At 43.1% G+C, this 18,877-nt stretch overlaps 2 protein-coding genes across 5 annotated transcripts; both read left to right on the top strand.

Annotated features, from left to right (window-relative positions):
* Positions 1–124: 124 nt before the first annotated feature.
* On the top strand, positions 125–13,077 carry ganabb (glucosidase II alpha subunit b). 4 transcript variants are annotated; one of them, XM_076046766.1, is made up of 25 exons: positions 125–280; positions 2,498–2,599; positions 2,734–2,842; positions 2,939–3,066; positions 3,939–4,118; positions 4,279–4,344; positions 5,497–5,551; positions 5,660–5,732; positions 5,866–5,962; positions 6,732–6,912; positions 7,137–7,290; positions 7,388–7,623; positions 7,961–8,090; positions 8,224–8,303; positions 8,538–8,678; positions 8,834–8,930; positions 9,049–9,150; positions 9,356–9,599; positions 9,966–10,030; positions 10,116–10,192; positions 10,311–10,385; positions 10,520–10,633; positions 10,725–10,834; positions 10,928–11,028; positions 11,742–13,077. In XM_076046766.1, the coding sequence occupies exons 1-25, from the start codon at positions 261–263 to the stop codon at positions 11,849–11,851; spliced, it is 2,847 nt and encodes a 948-aa protein (XP_075902881.1). In that variant the 5' UTR covers positions 125–260; the 3' UTR covers positions 11,852–13,077. The 4 variants fall into 4 exon arrangements, with proteins under 4 accessions (XP_075902881.1, XP_075902880.1, XP_075902883.1 ...); XM_076046765.1 differs by having other exon boundaries at positions 5,494–5,551; XM_076046768.1 differs by lacking the exon at positions 4,279–4,344.
* Positions 13,078–13,383: 306 nt separating this feature from the next.
* On the top strand, positions 13,384–18,532 carry LOC142902006 (pre-mRNA-processing factor 39). The gene is made up of 15 exons (XM_076046769.1): positions 13,384–13,504; positions 14,056–14,306; positions 14,441–14,566; positions 14,642–14,760; positions 14,839–15,006; positions 15,108–15,288; positions 15,389–15,493; positions 15,668–15,788; positions 15,884–16,041; positions 16,178–16,304; positions 16,587–16,858; positions 17,147–17,331; positions 17,419–17,493; positions 17,585–17,759; positions 17,860–18,532. Exons 1-15 carry the CDS (start codon positions 13,453–13,455, stop codon positions 17,929–17,931), a joined length of 2,187 nt encoding a protein of 728 aa, XP_075902884.1. The 5' UTR covers positions 13,384–13,452; the 3' UTR covers positions 17,932–18,532.
* Positions 18,533–18,877: the final 345 nt, after the last annotated feature.

Raw genomic sequence — 18,877 nt, 5'->3', positions numbered from 1 at the left:
TCACATGGACTTCACTTGTCCCCTCTTTTGTGATCACTGGAGTGATGGGTCAGCACAGTTTTTAAAATGTTCTACAGGTCTTTATAAAAAAAATAAAAATAAATAATAATAATAATAATAATAAAAAAAGAGTCCCCTTCACTATAGGCGAGTTGAAGTTTAAGGCTGAAAAGGATTTGGAAGGATCAGCTGAATCTCTTACATTTTGACGATCTTTGTCCGGGACTCAAAGGGGCGGAGTCAAGCAGCGCATAATCAAGATGGCCACCTTCTCGGAGAGGTATGACAAAGCGGCTCCGCGGTTTCATTGTGAATTTAATCATTTATTTTATGCTTTTAAGACTACGCGTAAGGACAAAATATTATCCCTGCTGTCGCGGTGACTAAACGCTGCTTTAAATCTTCTCTCTTTTTCCCATCTCGGGGTTTCAGCCCAGAAGGCAGAATTGCAATAGAGAGGTCGAGATTCTCGTCAATTCAATCTGCAGCCTCTTGCGCTGCAGTTTGTGGTCAAGGTTAGCAAACGCGGTTAATCTACACGGGTCATTCAGAATAAACAGTTGAGAGACGGTCACGGCTCATTGCGAAAGTGGATGCGCTGCGGTTGCCAAACTGCAAATTCTTTGAGCGGGCAATGTGGGTGTTTTTCTTTCCTCGGATAAAGATTGAATGGTGGCACAACTGGCCTGTATTAGCGGATGAGCTAGCTGCTGTAGCTGCTCTCTCTGCGTCATTCCACCATCCAATTCAAAATGTTAGATTTGATCAGATATTAAAATCCACTCAAATTCTCCGGGTTTGTGAGTGAATTGCTCCAGATAGAAACGACCTTGAGCTGAGACTAGTGCGATTGATGTTATTTCATCTGTCAAGTCGGGCTCCTCCATTGGCAGGCAATTTAACACCATACACCGTAAAAGTAAACGCTTTAATTACATTAGATGCTAATTTCTTTTCTATAACAACTGCTTCAAATCGGATTTATGTATTTGGCTTTTCTTTATAGATAAGCCAAGTGCAGCAGCGGGGAAATACTCCTGCACCTTATTAACCGTACAGCTAATTTACAGTTACACTGTGTTTTATTTTATTTTTTAGTAATCCTTGAAATCTTTATCCGTTTATTTTTCTGGTAATTAGGTCTGTGAACGTATATTCTGTTTGTTGAATTCTTAAACGACAGGCCACTGTATCCTATGCTGCACTCACATCACGCACACAAATGGTCTTTGACCATTTTAAAAAAAGACGAGGCGGTTTTCTGAGGCCGTAGCTGCTTTGCGCCTAGTGTGTCAAACCCACTAATGGCAATGCAGGCAGCCAAATTAGATTTGTGTTTCCAGGCAAAGTAGATTGTAGTCTGTTATCTGCTAGTCTGTGCAACGTGATCGATGATAAAAGCGTACAATATCAGGTTAATCAGGGTGCACTGCTTCAGCCCGCGGCCACCCCCTCCATGCTATCATTGTGGGTGTAGCGTTGAGTAAATTCAACCCAGTGTTGATCTTGCGGGCTGTCCGGATGTGCTGTCACATTATAATGAGGATGACACTCAGAACCGTTATGACATATATATACTTTAGCTGCCTTGACACACTCGGCTCATGGTGACTCACTGGCCCAAAACAATTTACTTGAGAGTAAATTTGTAATTTTTGGTTGAAAATAGTCAACCTGCTGCAGACTAAATTCATGATTTTTAATACATTTTATGACAGGTAATCTTTGTTTTTAATTTTGTCTTGTTTTATTTTTATTTTATCTTGTTTTTATTTTATCGTACTTATCTTAGTTTTAGCCCAGTAATGCACTTGATACTTGAATTGATCCATCCTGCCCAACCTTGACTAAATCAGCATGTGTCAAATGTTTGATATGTACACAGCCTAAGTACATCAGCTCGCAAGAGAAGCCCATCCATGGCCCACTGCATCTAAAGTGTCTTCGTTATGAATGTCGGTGGAATAGAAGCACAAATAGCTTATGAAGTAGTGAAATTGTTGGACTGTATAATTAATGTTATTGCATTAGTAAGAGGAATATATTTACATGACTACCCAGACTTTTAGAGCAGGTGGATATGCATGCATACAGGCAGATATGACTTTGACCTTTTTTTTTACACTGAAGGTGAGCATGTTGCCATGCAAAGACTTGGATTAGCAAACAATTTTGATTCATTAAGATGTTCAGTTGAGTTGTGGAAACACTGTCCCTCGATCCGCCCGCCTATTGCCGTGGAAATGAACACAAATAGTTCCGTTGTGACTCTTCTGACGGCTTTCACTTGAAGACCCTCTATATCCCCACGCACGGCTCAAAGTCCAAATGTCTGTTTGCCTTTGCGTTTCGTCTAAGTTTAACTCCTGTGTGCTTCACTTTGGCAAAGTTCTGACTGTGTGTTATTTTACACCGTGTTGGTATTTGACACGTAAACGATTGTTTGGAACCCCTGACCGTCTTTTGCTGAGTTTGCCTCCTTCATTTTTCTCTGCAGCATGGCGCCTGTCTTGCTGCTCTGCCTGGCCCTGTGCCTCACTGGGACATGGGCTGTGGACAGGAGCAACTTTAAGACCTGTGATCAAAGCGCCTTCTGCAAGTGAGTGCGAGATTAAATCATCCATTTATACGCTTAAAAATGGTTTATGCTGCCGTTAAAAAAACTAAACAAAAACAAAAATGACATACAACCATGAAATATGTTCACAAATATCGTTCTGAAACGCCACGCAGGCGTCAGCGGGCCTTGAAGGCTGGCGAGTCTCCCTACCGGGCCTTGCTGGAGACCATGGAGCTGACCAACACCAAGCTCACCCTGCAGCTCATCAACGACAAGAACAAGGTAGGCAAAAAAAAAATCAAGAGGAGTTCGCTCCCGTTTCCTGCCCTGATTTTTTGCAGTTTGGCTCATTTCCGCTCCTCTGTGTTGGTCCGTCAGGTGCGTCTGCTGCTCGAGCTCTACCGTCTCCAGGGAAACATGACGAGGGTGAAGATTAACGAGTTGAAGCCTCTGAAGCCTCGTTTCGAGGTCCCAGACGTGCTCATCAAGGAGCCCTCCACTGAGCCGTAAGTCTCCCACAGGGGATTAATTAGCGCTCAGAATTTTGATTTTGATTTTATTTTATCAGGAAATAACGCTGAGAAGCACTTGTGCATGAATTGACAGAAGGTGCCCTCAGTTGTTGATCTTAATCTCTGCTTTGTGACTGAGCTTCCATGTTAGTTTGAATGTCAGGTTCTTGTACACAGACAATCTTCTTTGTCTTCAAGAAATCAAAACGAAACATCTGATGACAAACCTCAGTCTTGCGTCACTTCACCGCAACTGCAAATATTTTCCAGATCTTCATATGTAAAACAGTAAACTGGATTTGTTGCCCTGCAAGTGGAAATAAAAGTCTCAGGAGTTCTCCGATGAGTAATTTGGCTCCTAACACAAGCATCTGATCTTATTAGATTATAGCTGCGTTTCGATTAACCCAGAACTGCCCAAAACCGAAATATCGCAATAAAAAACTGGTAATGGAAACACCTAAACTTGGAAAAACATCTCAAATATCGCTAAAGGGTTTTTACGCACTCATGAGGTGGTTTTCAGACTTAGCGATATTGAGGTATATCGCAAAAGTGTCATGGAAACACTTTTTTTGCATCTATGCGTCACTGACGTGACGTACGGGGTCACGTGAAAATGGCGCGTTTTGTTTGGACGGAGGAGGAGACGGAATATTTCTTACAAGTAATCAAAGAGAAAAATATAACAACCATTCTTGACAGCAAACGTAAAAATTACGGCTTGCGCGCTTCACACCATTCAATGGAAACGCCTGCAAATCGCAACTGCACTTTGTCGCTTTTATTTTGCGAAAAACTGTCATGGAAACGCAGCTTATGATTTCCTCAACTGCTCCGTCTCTCTCGCCTCCCTCTGCCCGCAGCATGTCTCTCTTGTCCCAAGACGAGAACGGCGTGGTGCTGTCCCTCGGTGTGGAGTCCCAGCGGGTCATCCTCAGCGTCCGGCCCTTCCGCCTGGACATCATGGAAGGCCGGGAAGTCCTGATGTCGCTCAACTCTCGCGGCCTGCTGGCTTTCGAGCATCTGAGGATCCGCAAGGACACGTGAGAAGCCACGCATGCACGCACACGAACAATTACGAGCCGTCGTCTCTGAGTACACGTCCTTGCTTGGTGGATAAATTTATTTTATTTTTTTGTTCCCATAAAAATGTTTGTTTCTTGGGTATTGTCTCTGACTGTCCTCTTCTTCCTATCGTCCTAGTTTCACCTATAAAGTAACTAGCACAGTGGCAAGTGTGTGGGATAATGTCAAGAGGGTATTCTCTAGGTAAAGACTCTTAAGATCTGTGTTGTATTCTGTTCCTTGTGCTAATGTTGCCGGCAGTGATTAAAAAAAAAAAAAAAAAAATCTAAAAGTTTAGGACGCATCTTCCAACCAAGTTCACTTTTTTTCCTTTGAAATCAGTGTGGCTGAATGTGAGAGAGGGGTGAGCGTGTGCATGTATTTTTCTTTTTTTTTTTTTTTAAGCCTAGAATAAGAAGAATTATTTTACTTTTGATTTAAAAGAATAAATATGGGTGGGGGAAACACTGATCAGAATGTTGTGACTGCGCACCGCTGTCTCGTCAGAAACCAACTAAAACATCAGCTCAGCGTCGGATCTAACACTGTGACCGTGCAACTGTGTTTATTGACCTGACGTGAAATGATTGGCCACACTTTCCCAGTAGAAGGTATCTGCACTGCAACTGCACTGCAGCACAGAAATGATTGTGGTGGCAGCAGATGAGTCCCAGCTTCTAGTGCTCACTGAGGCAGTAGACACATTCCCAAGACGGGAGCAACATCTCTCTTTGTGGTTATGCACAGGTTTTCATTTCCGTATAAGGACTGAGGAGCCTCTAAATTTAGATTGTTTTTCCACCAGTATAAACCCGACGTCCTCTTTTTTTTCTTTTAGTTTTAAAGACTCCCTCTCATTATTGTGGGGAGTCGGCTTTTGCAAGCTCCCCTGTCATTGTTGCGTTGATGCTTTGTGGTGCCAGTTGTGCACCAGTTAAATGTCACGCTGTCACAGTTGAAGGTGGCAGGTGAGTCGTATTACGGCCTTCGTTGGTGTAATACCATGATTATTACACTGTGACACTGGGGGATCTGCTGGTTTGCTCCGAGTGTTAGACGCCTCAACCTCCGCCCCTCTTGTCCCATAATGCTTTGCTAGAAATAGCCACAAGGTAGGGAGTTGCTCAGTCCCTTTGCCATTAACCCATGTAGAGTCTGTGTTAGTTGTCATTGTGGGATCAGGGGGAACTTTCCTACCTCCTTGTTTGTCCTTTTTGTTTAATTACAGTAAAGCTATACTCTCCTTATGCTTATCAATGAAAGCACTGGATGGCATGACTTTTGTTCAAGTGACACCGTTTTCTTCTCTCAATTTCTTCCGTCATGTCATCCCACATCCTTTGTTGGGTGAAGTAGCCAAACGGACGGAGAGGCTGAGAAGAAGGACGCTGATCCTGCTAGCCAGGCTGAGGTAAGACACAAAACACACTTTGTTGTCCTGCTTCTTCTTCTTTTTTTCATTCCTTGCCTGAAACGTACTCCTTCTATATTAAAAATTTGTCTCCTTCTGTATTAAAAGGATGAAGAGGAGAAAGACGAAGACGGGATGTGGGAGGAGACATTTAAAACGTTCGCAGACAGCAAACCCAATGGTGCGTCCCACTTAAAGCTCACTTCAAATGTTAATTATGTTTGCAAGCCAAGATCACAACGTATGTGTTTTTTCATGATGATTGAACTGTTTATTAGCCACTTACCTGTTTGTGTGCTGCACTCACCTCACAGGTCCTACTGCAATTAGCTTAGACTTTTCCTTGCCGGGTGTCGAACACGTCTACGGGATCCCGGAACACGCAGACTCTGCCAGACTGAAAACAACAGAGTGAGTATCAGCAAGTGTTCTCTCATATTTAGGGCTGGTTCTGGGGATTTTGGACAAAAATAAAAATCCTGTTGTTTTTTTTGTTTGTGTTTTTTTTCCTCTGAAAACTCGATTTTGATTTAGATTTTTTTTTTGATTAAACTACAAAAGACAATGGAATCAATTATTTCAAATGGTTTATCTTTTAAAGAAAAATAGCAAACAAATTTATCTTTCAGTCTAACTGAAAAATGCTGTAAATCCTCTTTGGGTTTAGTGAAGTGACAACATTTCCAGTCTTATTGACCAAACAAAGATGAATCCCTTGGGATTTATGAAGTGAGAATCTCACTTTCACCAAACTTCACTTGAAAATGAAAATGAACAGGTTCTTCAAGTTCCCTTATTTGGCAATAAAGTGAAAACTTAAGAACCAAACACAAATGAATCCCCCTGTGAATAAAGTGACAACCTTAACTGTCTTTCACCAAATGTCACTTTAAAAATAAAAGGTTTTCCTATCATCTTGAGCAACAATGACTGAATAAAATGCAAAACTTTCACATTTTGTAAAATAAGGCGCACAGCCCGGAAGCACGTGAGAGGAAAGTCGATTTTAAGATTTTCCTTTTCTTTTCTTTTTTTAACATCGTCTTGACTAATAAATCGGATTTCGATTTAAAATGGATTAACTGCACAGCCGTGCTTATATTTGTAAAATGGATACTGCAAAAAAAAATTACAAAAAAAATTGAACTTGAACTGAAGCCCAGATTGTCTCCCCCCTCAGTAATGGTGACCCCTACCGCCTGCACAACATGGACGTTTACAAGTACGAGCTTTACAACCCCATGGCCCTTTATGGCTCCGTGCCGCTGATCGTGGCCCACAGCGCCCAGCGCACTTCCGGAATCTTCTGGCTCAATGCTGCTGAGACCTGGGTGGACATCAGCTCCAACACAGCTGGAAAGGTGGGCGCCGTCTCTAACTGTATTTTCCTGTATCTTTCCCAGGTATTGCAGACCAAGTATGTTGATTGGATTGGAAAAAAGCTTTGCTGTATTATGTCTTTTAATTCCTTTTGCCGTCAACTAGGCGGATGTAATGTGCGTAGGACAACAGCGCTGTCAGCACTCTGATATAACTGCTGTCCGAGTTTTCTGCAGGCTGCTCACTCGCTTGTGTCTCTCTCCAGACCGTGTTTGGCAAAATGCTGGATTACGTGCAGGGCTCCAGTGAGATTCCTCAGACTGACGTGCGCTGGATCTCTGAGAGTGGCGTCATTGACGCCTTCATCCTGCTGGGACCCAGGCCCCAGGACGTCTTTGCTCAGTATGCTGCTCTCACAGGTAGGAAGATTGGGGGGGGGGACACAAATGTTGTGGCCAGTCAAACGCCTGTGATGAAAATGGTTTCATTCTCCATTCATTCACATTGTCCCATCAGGCACCCAGGCCTTCCCTCCCATCTTTGCGCTGGGCTACCACCAGTGCCGGTGGAACTACAACGACCAGGAGGACGTGCAGGCGGTCGACGCAGGCTTTGACGAGCACGACATCCCCTATGACTTCATCTGGCTGGACATCGAGCACGCGGATGGCAAGCGCTACTTCACCTGGGACCCGCACAAATTTGGAATGCCGAAGGACATGCTGCAGGGTCTCAAGGACAAGAAGCGCAAGGTAGAGGCTTCAGAATCCAACTGCTCACAGGTCAAGGTGGACTCTTTCCGCCTCATACGTCACCACAACCAGTCACAGATTGTAACCAGGCACTTTTGAAGTGGACAGCATGGCTCAACCTGAACAAACAAAAATACCAAAAAAAACCCATTAGATATAAAATCTTGATCCGTTTCTATACATTCTGTTAACATTTGAGGTTATTTCAACAAGAATTGCCAAAATTATTGGCCTGCGAAATGATGTCAGATTTTTTTGGGCCACCCTGTATATGGCTCTTGACAAACAATAATGCAATAATAATAACTAATTAATAATCACATGTTTTTCTCGTTAGCTGGTGGCCATTGTGGACCCTCACATCAAGGTCGACAGCAACTACAAGCTCTATGAGGAAATCCGCTCTCGGAATTTATATGTCAAGACTAAGGATGGCGGCGGCGACTACGACGGATGGTGCTGGCCTGGTAAGACCACAGGAGAAAATATTTGTATTTACAATTTAATGTGTATATAATCATTTCAGACTAGTGTCTAACTGAGCTGAGATCTTTGTGAGTAGAATGAACTCTTCTCTCAGATTTCTGTTTTCACCCCCAGGAAGCAGTGCCTACCCAGACTTCACCCAGCCAGAAATGAGAACTTTGTGGGCTAGCAAGTTCGCCTATGATCAGTATGAGGCGAGTCATTTCTCACTGCTTCACTGATCCACAACCATATTTGTGTCTAAGTGCATCATTGTTATTGTTTAGGGTTTCACATTTCAAATGTATTTCAAAATTGAAGATGTTTTAAAAATGTAGTTACCAATCAGTTGTTAGTGCCAAGCAAAGTTGAGTAGCAGCTTGTTAGGATTCCTATGCATGTGTTTTGATATTGTGACTTTCCTTTTGCCTCGAATCTGAACATGGCAGGGTTCCGAGGATAATCTGTATGTGTGGAATGACATGAATGAGCCTTCAGTCTTCAACGGCCCAGAGATCACCATGATCAAAGATGCCAAGCATGGGGAGTGGGAGCACCGTGATGTGCACAACCTGTATGGCCTCTATGTGGTGAGTACAGACGCAGTCGTGTATCTAAAGAGCTCTGACTATTTTGAGCTCTTGACTGGAACCATTTTCTGCTTTGAGATCTCACTTGGCCACCAAAATAAAAAGTCATGAAAGGACTCTTTGTGCTCCGCTGATCTGCTTCTTTGATCCTGCAGCAAATGGCCACTGCGGAGGGTTTGATCCAGAGGTCCGGAGGAACCGAGCGTCCCTTTGTCCTGGGAAGATCTTTCTTTGCTGGCACTCAGCGCTACGGTAAAACTTTTGGTGAAATGAAACTACATTCAGGAGGAAGATTCTGTGTAGAAGTGAATCTGCAATCTGCCTCATTTCATTCAGTCTCTGAAGTAATCACATGTGGGTGTCTGTGTAGGCGCTATATGGACAGGAGACAACATCGCTGAGTGGGACCATCTGAAGATCTCTCTCCCCATGTGTCTGAGCCTGAGTGTGGCTGGGATCCATTTCTGTGGTGGTAGGTTTCATCAGAGTCCTTCTGGGCAAGTCTTTGAAGCCCTTTGAAACATACGATGTGTAAAAAAAAAAAATTGACACATTGTATCAACAGGTTAATTCTTTGGTTTCTCTGGTCGCTCTGTCTCCATGCTTGTTGTGTCTTGTGGTTTTTATTCTTCCCACCATTGTGCAACCGCTACAACTGACTGCCTTGTTACTCACAGCCGACATCGGCGGTTTCTTCAACGCTCCGAGCACGGAGCTGCTGGTGCGCTGGTACCAGACCGGTTGCTACATGCCGTTCTTCAGGGCCCACGCCCACATGGACACGCCTCGCCGCGAGCCCTGGCTGCACGGCGCCGAAAACACAGCCCTGATCCGTGACATTGTGCGTCAGCGCTACACCCTCCTGCCCTTCTGGTACCAGGTGTTCTACCACTCGCACACCACCGGGGAACCCATCATGAGGTGAGAACTGGGTTCAACCGCAAGGCGTTTATGTTGCTGCGAGTTTGGTTCGACCGGTCGATTATCTTTATCCTGTGAAGAACTCACTGTGATTTAAGACTTTTAGTTTAGATTTCATCATATTAAGTATCCAGAGGTCACCAGTCGTTTCAACAATCATCAATTATCATCTTATCGCATATGACCAAGTTCAAGTGTGAGTTCTAATGAATAAGTCTATAAGCACATAGATATATAATAATCCTCAGGATAATTGTGCACAATGTCCTTCAGCAAAACATTTTGGAGTTGAAATGAGCTGCAGGTTAACATGCCGATGATGTTTTTGCATGAAATCCCTTCACTCAGCTCACATGTGTCTTTCAGGATGCTGTGGACGGAGTACCCTCAGGAATCTGCCACCTTCGCTATTGATGACGAGTTCCTGATTGGTGAGTCACAGTTGTGTTTTATTTCCCTCTTTGCCGGGTAAGATGGCATGATTTCCATTGTTGACATTCTTATTTTTGGCTGCAGGTAGAGATTTGTTGGTTCATCCAGTGACGGAGCAGGGAGCCACTGGTGTCACTGCTTATCTGCCTGGTAAAGATGAGGTGAGAGGACCCGATGACTGTACCTGCAAGGGTTGGGTGGTTATCTGGAAAGATGGCAAAGTTTTAGTATATCCGTTTTTGATTTATTAATTTGTTTATTTTTCTGTGTTTTTACCAGATTTGGTATGACTTCTTCACCTACAAGAAGCACAACGGAGGCCAGAACCTTTACATCCCTGTTACCATGTCCTCTGTAAGACACGAAAAAGACTCTGAACGTTGTTCTTCTTCACCCTTTACCTCTGAGAAGTTTTTCTATGACTCTTTCTCATCATTCTTCTCCTCCTGCAAGATGATAACCGAGTTCTTGTTGTGTTCCTCCGCCAGATTCCTGTGTTCCAGCGTGGCGGCTCCATCATTCCCAAGAAGCTTCGGGTTCGGCGGTCGAGCACATGCATGGAACACGATCCCTACACTTTGTATGTGGCTGCTGACCTCAAGGTAATTCACGTCTTGCATGCCGATTGGTGGAGAGGTGACCCTGTGATTTGGGAGATTGTCTCACTGAAGCCATGTTTCAATGTGACGACAGAACACTGCTGAGGGCGAGCTCTACATCGACGACGGCCACACCTTCAAATACGAAAAGAAGGAATTCATCCACAGGAAGCTTTCTTTGGCAAACAACGTCCTCTCCTCTGTGTAAGTGATGGTTTCATTCATTTTTTTTTTAAGTATCTTAGATCTTAAAGAATTTGAAAAAATCTTAATTTCATCTGTCTGTTGATTGTGTAGGAACCTGGTCCCAGATGCCAACTTTTCCACCCTCTCTTGGATTGAGCGTATTGTTATAGTGGGAACCAGTAAGCCCAGCAAGGTCACCCTGAAGACTGCCAGTAAGTGCTGGACATTTGAACATCTGTCATTTAAGTTCTCACAGGTTAAGTTGGCACAAGTTCCTGACACATTGTTAGATGATTTAGACATTTGATTCAACAAGCTGTGACAGTTTTTAATACCACTGAGTCAATCAGTGATACATTGCGCAAGGGCCTGTGCACTCGACTTCATGTGACCCTGATTTCCATTATTTGAGTTTGAGTGAATGGTAAATCAATGGTCACTGCACAGTCCCGCAATAAACCTAACTTTATTGTTAAACAGTGCAACATAACCACAAGGCGGCAACAGAATGAAATTTGAACATTTTCAAAATCAAACTAAACTTTCTTTGCACAGTTGTACTTGTTGAAACCAGAAAATGGTGACAAATGTTGCCCTGAGTGGTTACAATGAATTATTAACCTCTGCAAAGTGAACACAAGTGCAAAGGTCTTTTACTTGGGGCTGTTTCCTTGTGTCATTCTGAAGTTGGCATCAACAAAATTTATTTTTTGGTTTATAATTTTTACTTTAATGTAAAATATAGAAGTGTCATCAATGGTGAATTAAAAAAAAAAAAGTAGATTACACAATTTCAAAGGATGCCCTGCACTGTTTAGATTTAAGCGTACTCCCAAAAAACTAAGGAAAAAAAATATGATGTTCTGATTATTTTTTGTCCTGGCTCTTTAAACTCTTTTCTGTAATACTGTCCTTTGCTTTGCAGACGGCCTGGAGAGGCAGCTGGAATTTGATTTTGACGCCACTGTGTCCATGTTGACCCTCCGCAAGCCCGGCATGAACGCAGGGGATGATTGGACCGTGACCCTGCAATAGAAAGTCAAAATGTGGAAAATAAAAGAGTAGCAACAACTAAATCAGACTAAGTAGAAAGCAAGACAACCTGATAAACTTCAACAGTAAAGAACATAATGCATACAAGACATTACAATGAAACACAAGTAGAGATGATTTTTTTTTTTTCTCCAAACTGAGCCAAACAATGTTCCTGCTGTTTTCAGTCTCACTTCAGTACAGAGCAACATTAGATTGAGTAACTTGATGGAAAGATTAGGAAGTTCTGAGAAAAGTACTTAGGCACTCTTTTTTTTTCTTTTCTTTTTCTTTTTTTTTACATTGTTTTGAAATGTTTTGGTTTTGAAGTTATATCCATAAACTCTGCCTCAGGAGGCAGACTTTTGATAGAAGTGAAGGCTCCCATTCGAGGCGCTCCCTTAACCTGTCCACGATTCCTGATAGGGATTCATGTTTTTACACTTAACTGAAAAATTCATTCCATATCATCTCTAAGCACTGAAACGTCTGAAATGAGTCTTGACCCATTCCGCTTTTCACATTCATGTAACTAAATTAACTATGTGGCTCCTAATTGTTCTGTAATTGCATTTCTTCATGCCGCAAATCAAAGACGGGCATTTTTCTCACTAGTTCTGGGAGGCTGGCACTAGTTGAGCTTCTCCCTGAATTTGTTTGCATGGAAATAATGTATTGCCTCACAGCGAGTGTTCAGGTTGTCAACTACTGCTCTTGACAATGGGCAATCACTCCAAGAGGCTGAACCACTAATGTTTGTGGGTCATCCTGGTAACATACTTGCTTGTTTTGTCCTTTTGCCCAGCATTTCTTTCTAGGTTATTTTTAATGCACTTAAAGGAAACGTAAGAACGTAAAAGTTTAGATTTTCATGTCTTTCTAGATGTTAGGACCATCATTTGTTTTTTTTTCATTGCATCATTTGAATTAGACCGAACACACAAATCTGGGGCAATGCTTCACTTTGAACATATTCATTCATCCCTGGCTGGTAAAAGAAAAATCCTAAATAAATAATTAATATACATTTTATGAAGGTTCAAATATTTTCTTTTTTCCCCCGGTTGACTTTATCCCCTGAATTTATGTTTCAATCCTAAATGTACATGTTGATACAGTTTTGCTGGAAATTGTTTGCATTGGTGAAAGCTGAAGTTTCAACTTGAAATCAAAGTTGTTGGATACAAAAAAGATGAGACCAATTAAAAATAAAGTTGACCAAATCTAAACTATGTACTTGTTCTTTTATAAAAATAAAAAAAAATAAAAAATTGAAGGTTCACAGCTTATAAACAAATATCTAACACTGTGATCGGCTGCATACCATCATACAGTGGTCAATGTCTTATTAAAATAAGATAAGAATGTATTAGATTGGAAAGGAGCTATGAAAATATGTGCACACATGGTATTGGAAAAAATCAAGTTGTGAAAAAGTGTAATTATTTTGTTTCTCAGTCCCAAACAAATTGTGGCATTGTTTTTGGTACAGACCGGTTAATACTGTTAGATTGAAGGGAAAATACAAACATGCACCTGTTTCGTGAGGATCTGTCGAAACGGTTCTGTCGCTTACGTATGACGTAGGCGAGACGTCTTCCAACATGGCGGAAGCCTGCGAGATGAGCGGCAACGGGGATCTTGAAGAGTCTTCGGGTACTATTAAAAGCAGTAAATCACTTGAAATATATTATTTACATATTTTTGCATTTTTATTTGATTCGTGTATGAAGCATAAGCATTTCGTGGCAAGGGCACAAATAGCTTGCTCAGGGTTAAGGTTGGAATGCTAAGCTAGGCTAATGGGGTGTACTGTAAACAGTACACTCCATGAAACAGTTGCCGAACTACCTCCGTATGCAAGTACATCTTTTTTGAGATATTGGAATATATCGAATGCTGCAACTAATTAATTCAAAACGATATCAGCATATGGATAAAGTTTTTAGAAGAAACTAAAATTCTGGCAAATCTTAATTATCAGTGAGGCATGCAACTGCAAAATATGTCATCAGGATGTGTTCTAGGAATTCTGCATAAAAACGGGGTGTTGCATATCAGAGACTGACTGTTAATACTGCAGGCGGCATACTACAAACAACAAAATACGCTGGAAAAAAATTTGTTTAATCACTTGTTTTTTTGCATCATTGTGTACTGGGTTGATGCTCATATTGCTTGTCTCCCTCTAATTACATGCCCTTCAGCCATGGAGGCTTCAGAGGTTCCTCAGTCTTCCTCTCCGGAGATGGTAGAGATGGCAGAAGAGAACGGCAGTGTTGCAGAACTCACTGAGATTCCTGCAGCCTCCGAACACAGTTCATTCTCTGTTCCCAGTGCTGAAGAGAATGAGGAGAAAGACCTGCCCGCAGACTTTGAGCGTCTGTGGCTGGCCGCCCATGAAAATCCTCCAGACTTCACCAGCTGGACGGATTTATTGCAGTATTGCGAGCAAGAGGTGGGTGATGAAAGAGGAACATCTTCCAGAAAGATACATAAGCCGCATTGCTTTTTGTTGCTCTTGCAAACCTTCAATGTTAATTCATGATGGATACATTGCAGGTCAGATAACTTACATTGTCGTCTGTTCAGGGTCAGGTCGCAGCATCTCGAAGAGCCCTGGAGGCCTTTCTTTCCCGCTATTCACTCTGCTATGGCTACTGGAAAAAATATACTGATCTGGAACGACGCGCAGGGGACAACGACAAAGCAGAGGAGGTGAAACAGCTGAACCCATCATGTCTTTTTGCGCTAGTTAATTGTTATGTGCTAAAGGGCTGTACTGTGTTTTAGGTGTGTGTTCGCGGTCTCAAAGTAATCCCTCTTAGTGTGGATCTGTGGATCCATTACATTAATTTGTTGCTGGGAACATTAGACATGAAGCTACCAGAGTCGCCGCTGAAGATTCGCAGGTACGTAGGAGACAGTTAACTCAACAACATCTACACCAACAAGGTATTCTTCTCATATGTATTGTTTTCAAACGTCAGAGTGTTTGAGGATGCCATTCAGGCTGCAGGTCTGGACTTTCATTCAGACCGATTGTGGGACCTTTATATTGAGTGGGAGAAGGAGCAGGGCAATATGAAGAATGCAATGGCTGTCTTGGAACGAGTCCTCAGGGTCCCCACGCAGCGCTACAACACACACTACGAAAAGTAAGACCACACACAACTGCATGTATTGATGTCCGTTGTGCAGTTTAGTGTTATAACTCACAGGTCTGAATCTAATTGTACTTCCTGCCTCCTACCCTCAGGTATAAGGAACAACTAAACGGCTTTGAGCCCAAGGAGCTTCTCACCCCAGAGGAGTACGAGGAGCTGAGGGCTTTGTGCCGTCAGAGCCAGAAGGCTGAGCGCGCTGAACAGGCCCAGGAGGAGGAACAGGAGAGGCCACCAGGAGAGGAGGTGCCCGCCACACCCGAGGGCACAGACACAGTGAGTTCAAAACTCAGCAGCATCACCCTCAGTCGGAAGCAGTTCTAAAGTTTGTCAAACTAAAATTTCATCAAGTGTTTTTCTCATTTCTTGGCTCTAGGAGGAATTAATGCAGAAGATCAGAGAACAGGTGTTACTCCGCAGGGACAAAGTGTACCAGGACAATGAGGGAGAAGTCCGCAACAGATGGAACTTTGAAGATGCTGTAAGTTTAGACTAGCAAAAAAAAACACTAAGGTTCAGTTTGGAACCATCTTTGTAACTTTGGAAATTACAGTCTTTTGACTTGTAGGCTTACAGCCAACGATGGAATTCATGATGAACGTTTTTTAATTGCAATTAAATTCTTACCATCGAAAAACGAACCATTAATCTGCAGATCAAACGTCCGTACTTCCACGTAAAGTCCCTCGACCGCCACCAGCTGCGAGCCTGGCACTCCTACCTGGACTGGGAGATTGCTCAGCTCAACAAGGACACCAAAGAATCACCCAAACAAGGTGTTGTGTCTTACATGCATACTCAATTCAAAGTTTATACTGTGTATTTAAAAAATGTAAAAAGTCAATGTTACTGTCTCTTCTTTTTGTGTTAGATCCAAATGAGGCAGCCACAGAGGGGTCAGAGGTCACAGCCCAACTACCTGAGGAGGAACCCGAGGTAGCTGCAGTTCCGCAGGACGACCACAGGGTGCGCATCCTCTTTGAGCGCTGCCTGATCGCCTGCGCTCTGTATGAGGAGTTCTGGACCAGGGTGAGAGGGGCTAGTTTTTTTTTTCTCTAGTGATCAACGAAGCCACAGGACAATTTTGAGATTTTTTTTTTTCGTTATGTTAGCCACATAAATAAATAGTTAGATAAATAAATGCATATATCTGGAATGTATTCAGTACACTCAGTACCTGGAGTCGCAGAGCGTCGATGAGGCCCGGGCTGTCTTCAAACGAGCGTGCGAGATCCACCTGACACAGAAACCCAACATCCACATGCTCTGGGCCACCTTTGAGGAGAGGCATGGTACAGTGACACACACACACACACACACACACACATCATCCTCTCTGCAGTGGTGGATATTTCACATTATTTACCTCTTTTAAGACTTCCTGCTTTAAGGTTTTACTTTCAGTAAACGTGCACTATTTGGTTTTTAGTTCAGAATTAATTTCCATTTTACTCACTGTCTTAAAACTAAGAATTCATATGTATCCATACATATTCAACTAAGTCTTCCAACATGATTAACATAGTCTGTTTCGGAGCCACACCACTCATTGATACTCTTTCCACGGCTGTCAGGTGACTTGAATGAGGCTCGGCGTGTGCTGGAAGCCATTGAGAAAACCCTGCCGGGGTTGGTGGTTGTACGTCTCCGCAGAGCGGCTCTAGAGAGGCGAGCGGGCAATCTGGACCAATCGCTGGCTTTGCTGCAAGAGGCTGTGGCAGAATCCAAGGAGAAAACCACGTTGCACGCCTTCTACTCCATCAAGCTGGCTCGCCTGCTGCTGAAACTGGGCCGGAACCCCACCAAGGCTCGCACTGTTTTACAGGAAGCCCTGGAGATCAGTCCGGTAAGAGATTAGACTATTTAATACCATTATTCTTTAGATGAACATGGGCTAATCATTAATCGCCCCGAGGCTGCAAAATGGAGAGATCTACAGGCAAATAAGGCGACAGGAAAGACAGTAAATATGGAGCAAAGTCGCCATTTTTTTCTCTCCAATTTATTTGCTGTTTTTTTTTTTTTTCTTCTAATATTTTTTAGTCATTGCTGCTGCAACGACTAAATTTTGTTTTATTTTGAAGGAGAAAATGTAAAACTGACCCATCTTTTTTCTCGGCCTGGCGTCACCCAGGATAATGACAAACTGCACATGAACCTGCTGGAGTTGGAGCTCTCCGGGGACCCCTGGGCCTCAGCTGAAGCAGTGCAGGAGTGTGTGACGCGAGCGCTCGCTGCGCCGCTCGCTCCCCACACAAAGATCATCTTCTCCCAGAGAGCTCTGCAGTTCGCCGAGGAGCACAGCAGCTCCATCAAGAGGTCGGGTTTGAACAGAAGTCCTCCAAATACTGTTGTGTAATCCTTGATTTAAACCCTCTGGTTTCCTCTTGCTTCTGTCCACCACAGTGTGCTTTCTGTGTATGACGGACATCAGAGGCTGCTGAATGAGCTTGGTGGAACCAAGAGGGGAGCAGAGAATGGGTGAGCTCCATTTCGTAAGAACTTTACACAAAAAATGTGGTGAAATGTTTTTATTGTGTAGAAATAACGGACAACGTCTTGACTTTCGCAGCGATGACGACCCTGAGAAGCTGCACAAAGTGGACGACGGTTCCAGTGTGGATGCGTCTGCAGAAACCCAGCCCGCTGTGCCACAGGTCCCCATCACCACACCGCCGCCTGTGGTGGGTGGTGGCGATGCGGCGGCGGCGCAGGCTGGATATGCAGGGTACAGCAGCTGGTACCAGGTATGGGCCCAGATTTTGATGCAGACGGTCAAAAGCACAAGACGACACTTCTCTCTTCTTCTTCTCACTGATTTTTTCTGTGACTGTGATTGGTTTCCAGCAACCACAGTATGGCAGCTATGGCTACCAGAACACCTGGAACTACAACCAGGGATACTATCCCCCCAGCTAAAGAAGGGCCACGTTTTGACATTCAAAGCACTTTTGAGCCCAAACAACTTGTCAGCTGAACTCTGAACTTGAACTGCCAGCTGGATCCCTCTGCTCCGTCCCTCCTCAAGGTGACCTCACAGGTGGTGGATCTGGTGTTGAATAACATGGTGGAGATGTTCTGTCATTTCCCAATAATTCGCCACAGTTGATGAAGCACGGAAGATGAAATGGCACCTCGGCATTTCTCCATTCAATGATCAAAACTATTTTTGTATACTTTCACAAGCCGAGCTCATCCCATTTCAGGGCATCAAGTTTCCCCAGTGACGTCTGATGGACATCTTTGCCATTCGTTACTTGTTTTCTAGTGTGTGTGAATTTTTGTTAACTTGATTTTTTTGTTTTTGTCGTACAGATTTTCGTCTTGGGCTAACACAAACCCCATGCTCATTGAGGGAAAAATAATGTTGAGTGCTCATTGTAACAGAGCTGCCTGCACAGCAGCACGGAAGGCAGCACAAATGTTCTGACTGAATCTTGCTCAGTATAAAATGTTTCTGAGATCTTGTCACTCAGTTTGAGTTAGTGGGCCGTAAAATGTATTAAAGCTTCTTTTTTTTTTAATATATGGTAAAGCATGAACTATGTCCCATTGATGATTGAACGTGTGATGTAATCTCCCAATTTATAAAGCAGGTATCGAAGTGTTAAAAAGGCCAATACTTTCCTGTGTTAGCCTAACCAGTGTTTACCAACAATAATCTGAGCCCCAGGAAATAGAACTTTGTTTTAGAACTTTATCTTTGATTGCTCCACTTTCCAGAGATTGAAACACAAACGTCTGGAAGCTTGTTGGCATGTCACCTCACAGCATCTTTTGTTCCCTTCCAAAAGTGTAAAATATTAGGCAAAAGAAAGCAAAGGTTTTAGCAGGAAGTTGAAACCCTGTTTTTGCAAAGCATAAT

The sequence above is a fragment of the Nelusetta ayraudi genome, unplaced genomic scaffold, assembly GCF_046127955.1.
Source record: "Nelusetta ayraudi isolate G7.1 ecotype Tasmania unplaced genomic scaffold, CSIRO-AGI_Nayr_v1 ptg000090l, whole genome shotgun sequence".
In the NCBI taxonomy this organism is placed as follows: domain Eukaryota; kingdom Metazoa; phylum Chordata; class Actinopteri; order Tetraodontiformes; family Monacanthidae; genus Nelusetta; species Nelusetta ayraudi.
The sequence above is the reverse complement of the archived record's forward strand: the minus strand, read 5'-3'. Positions and strand labels throughout refer to the sequence as shown.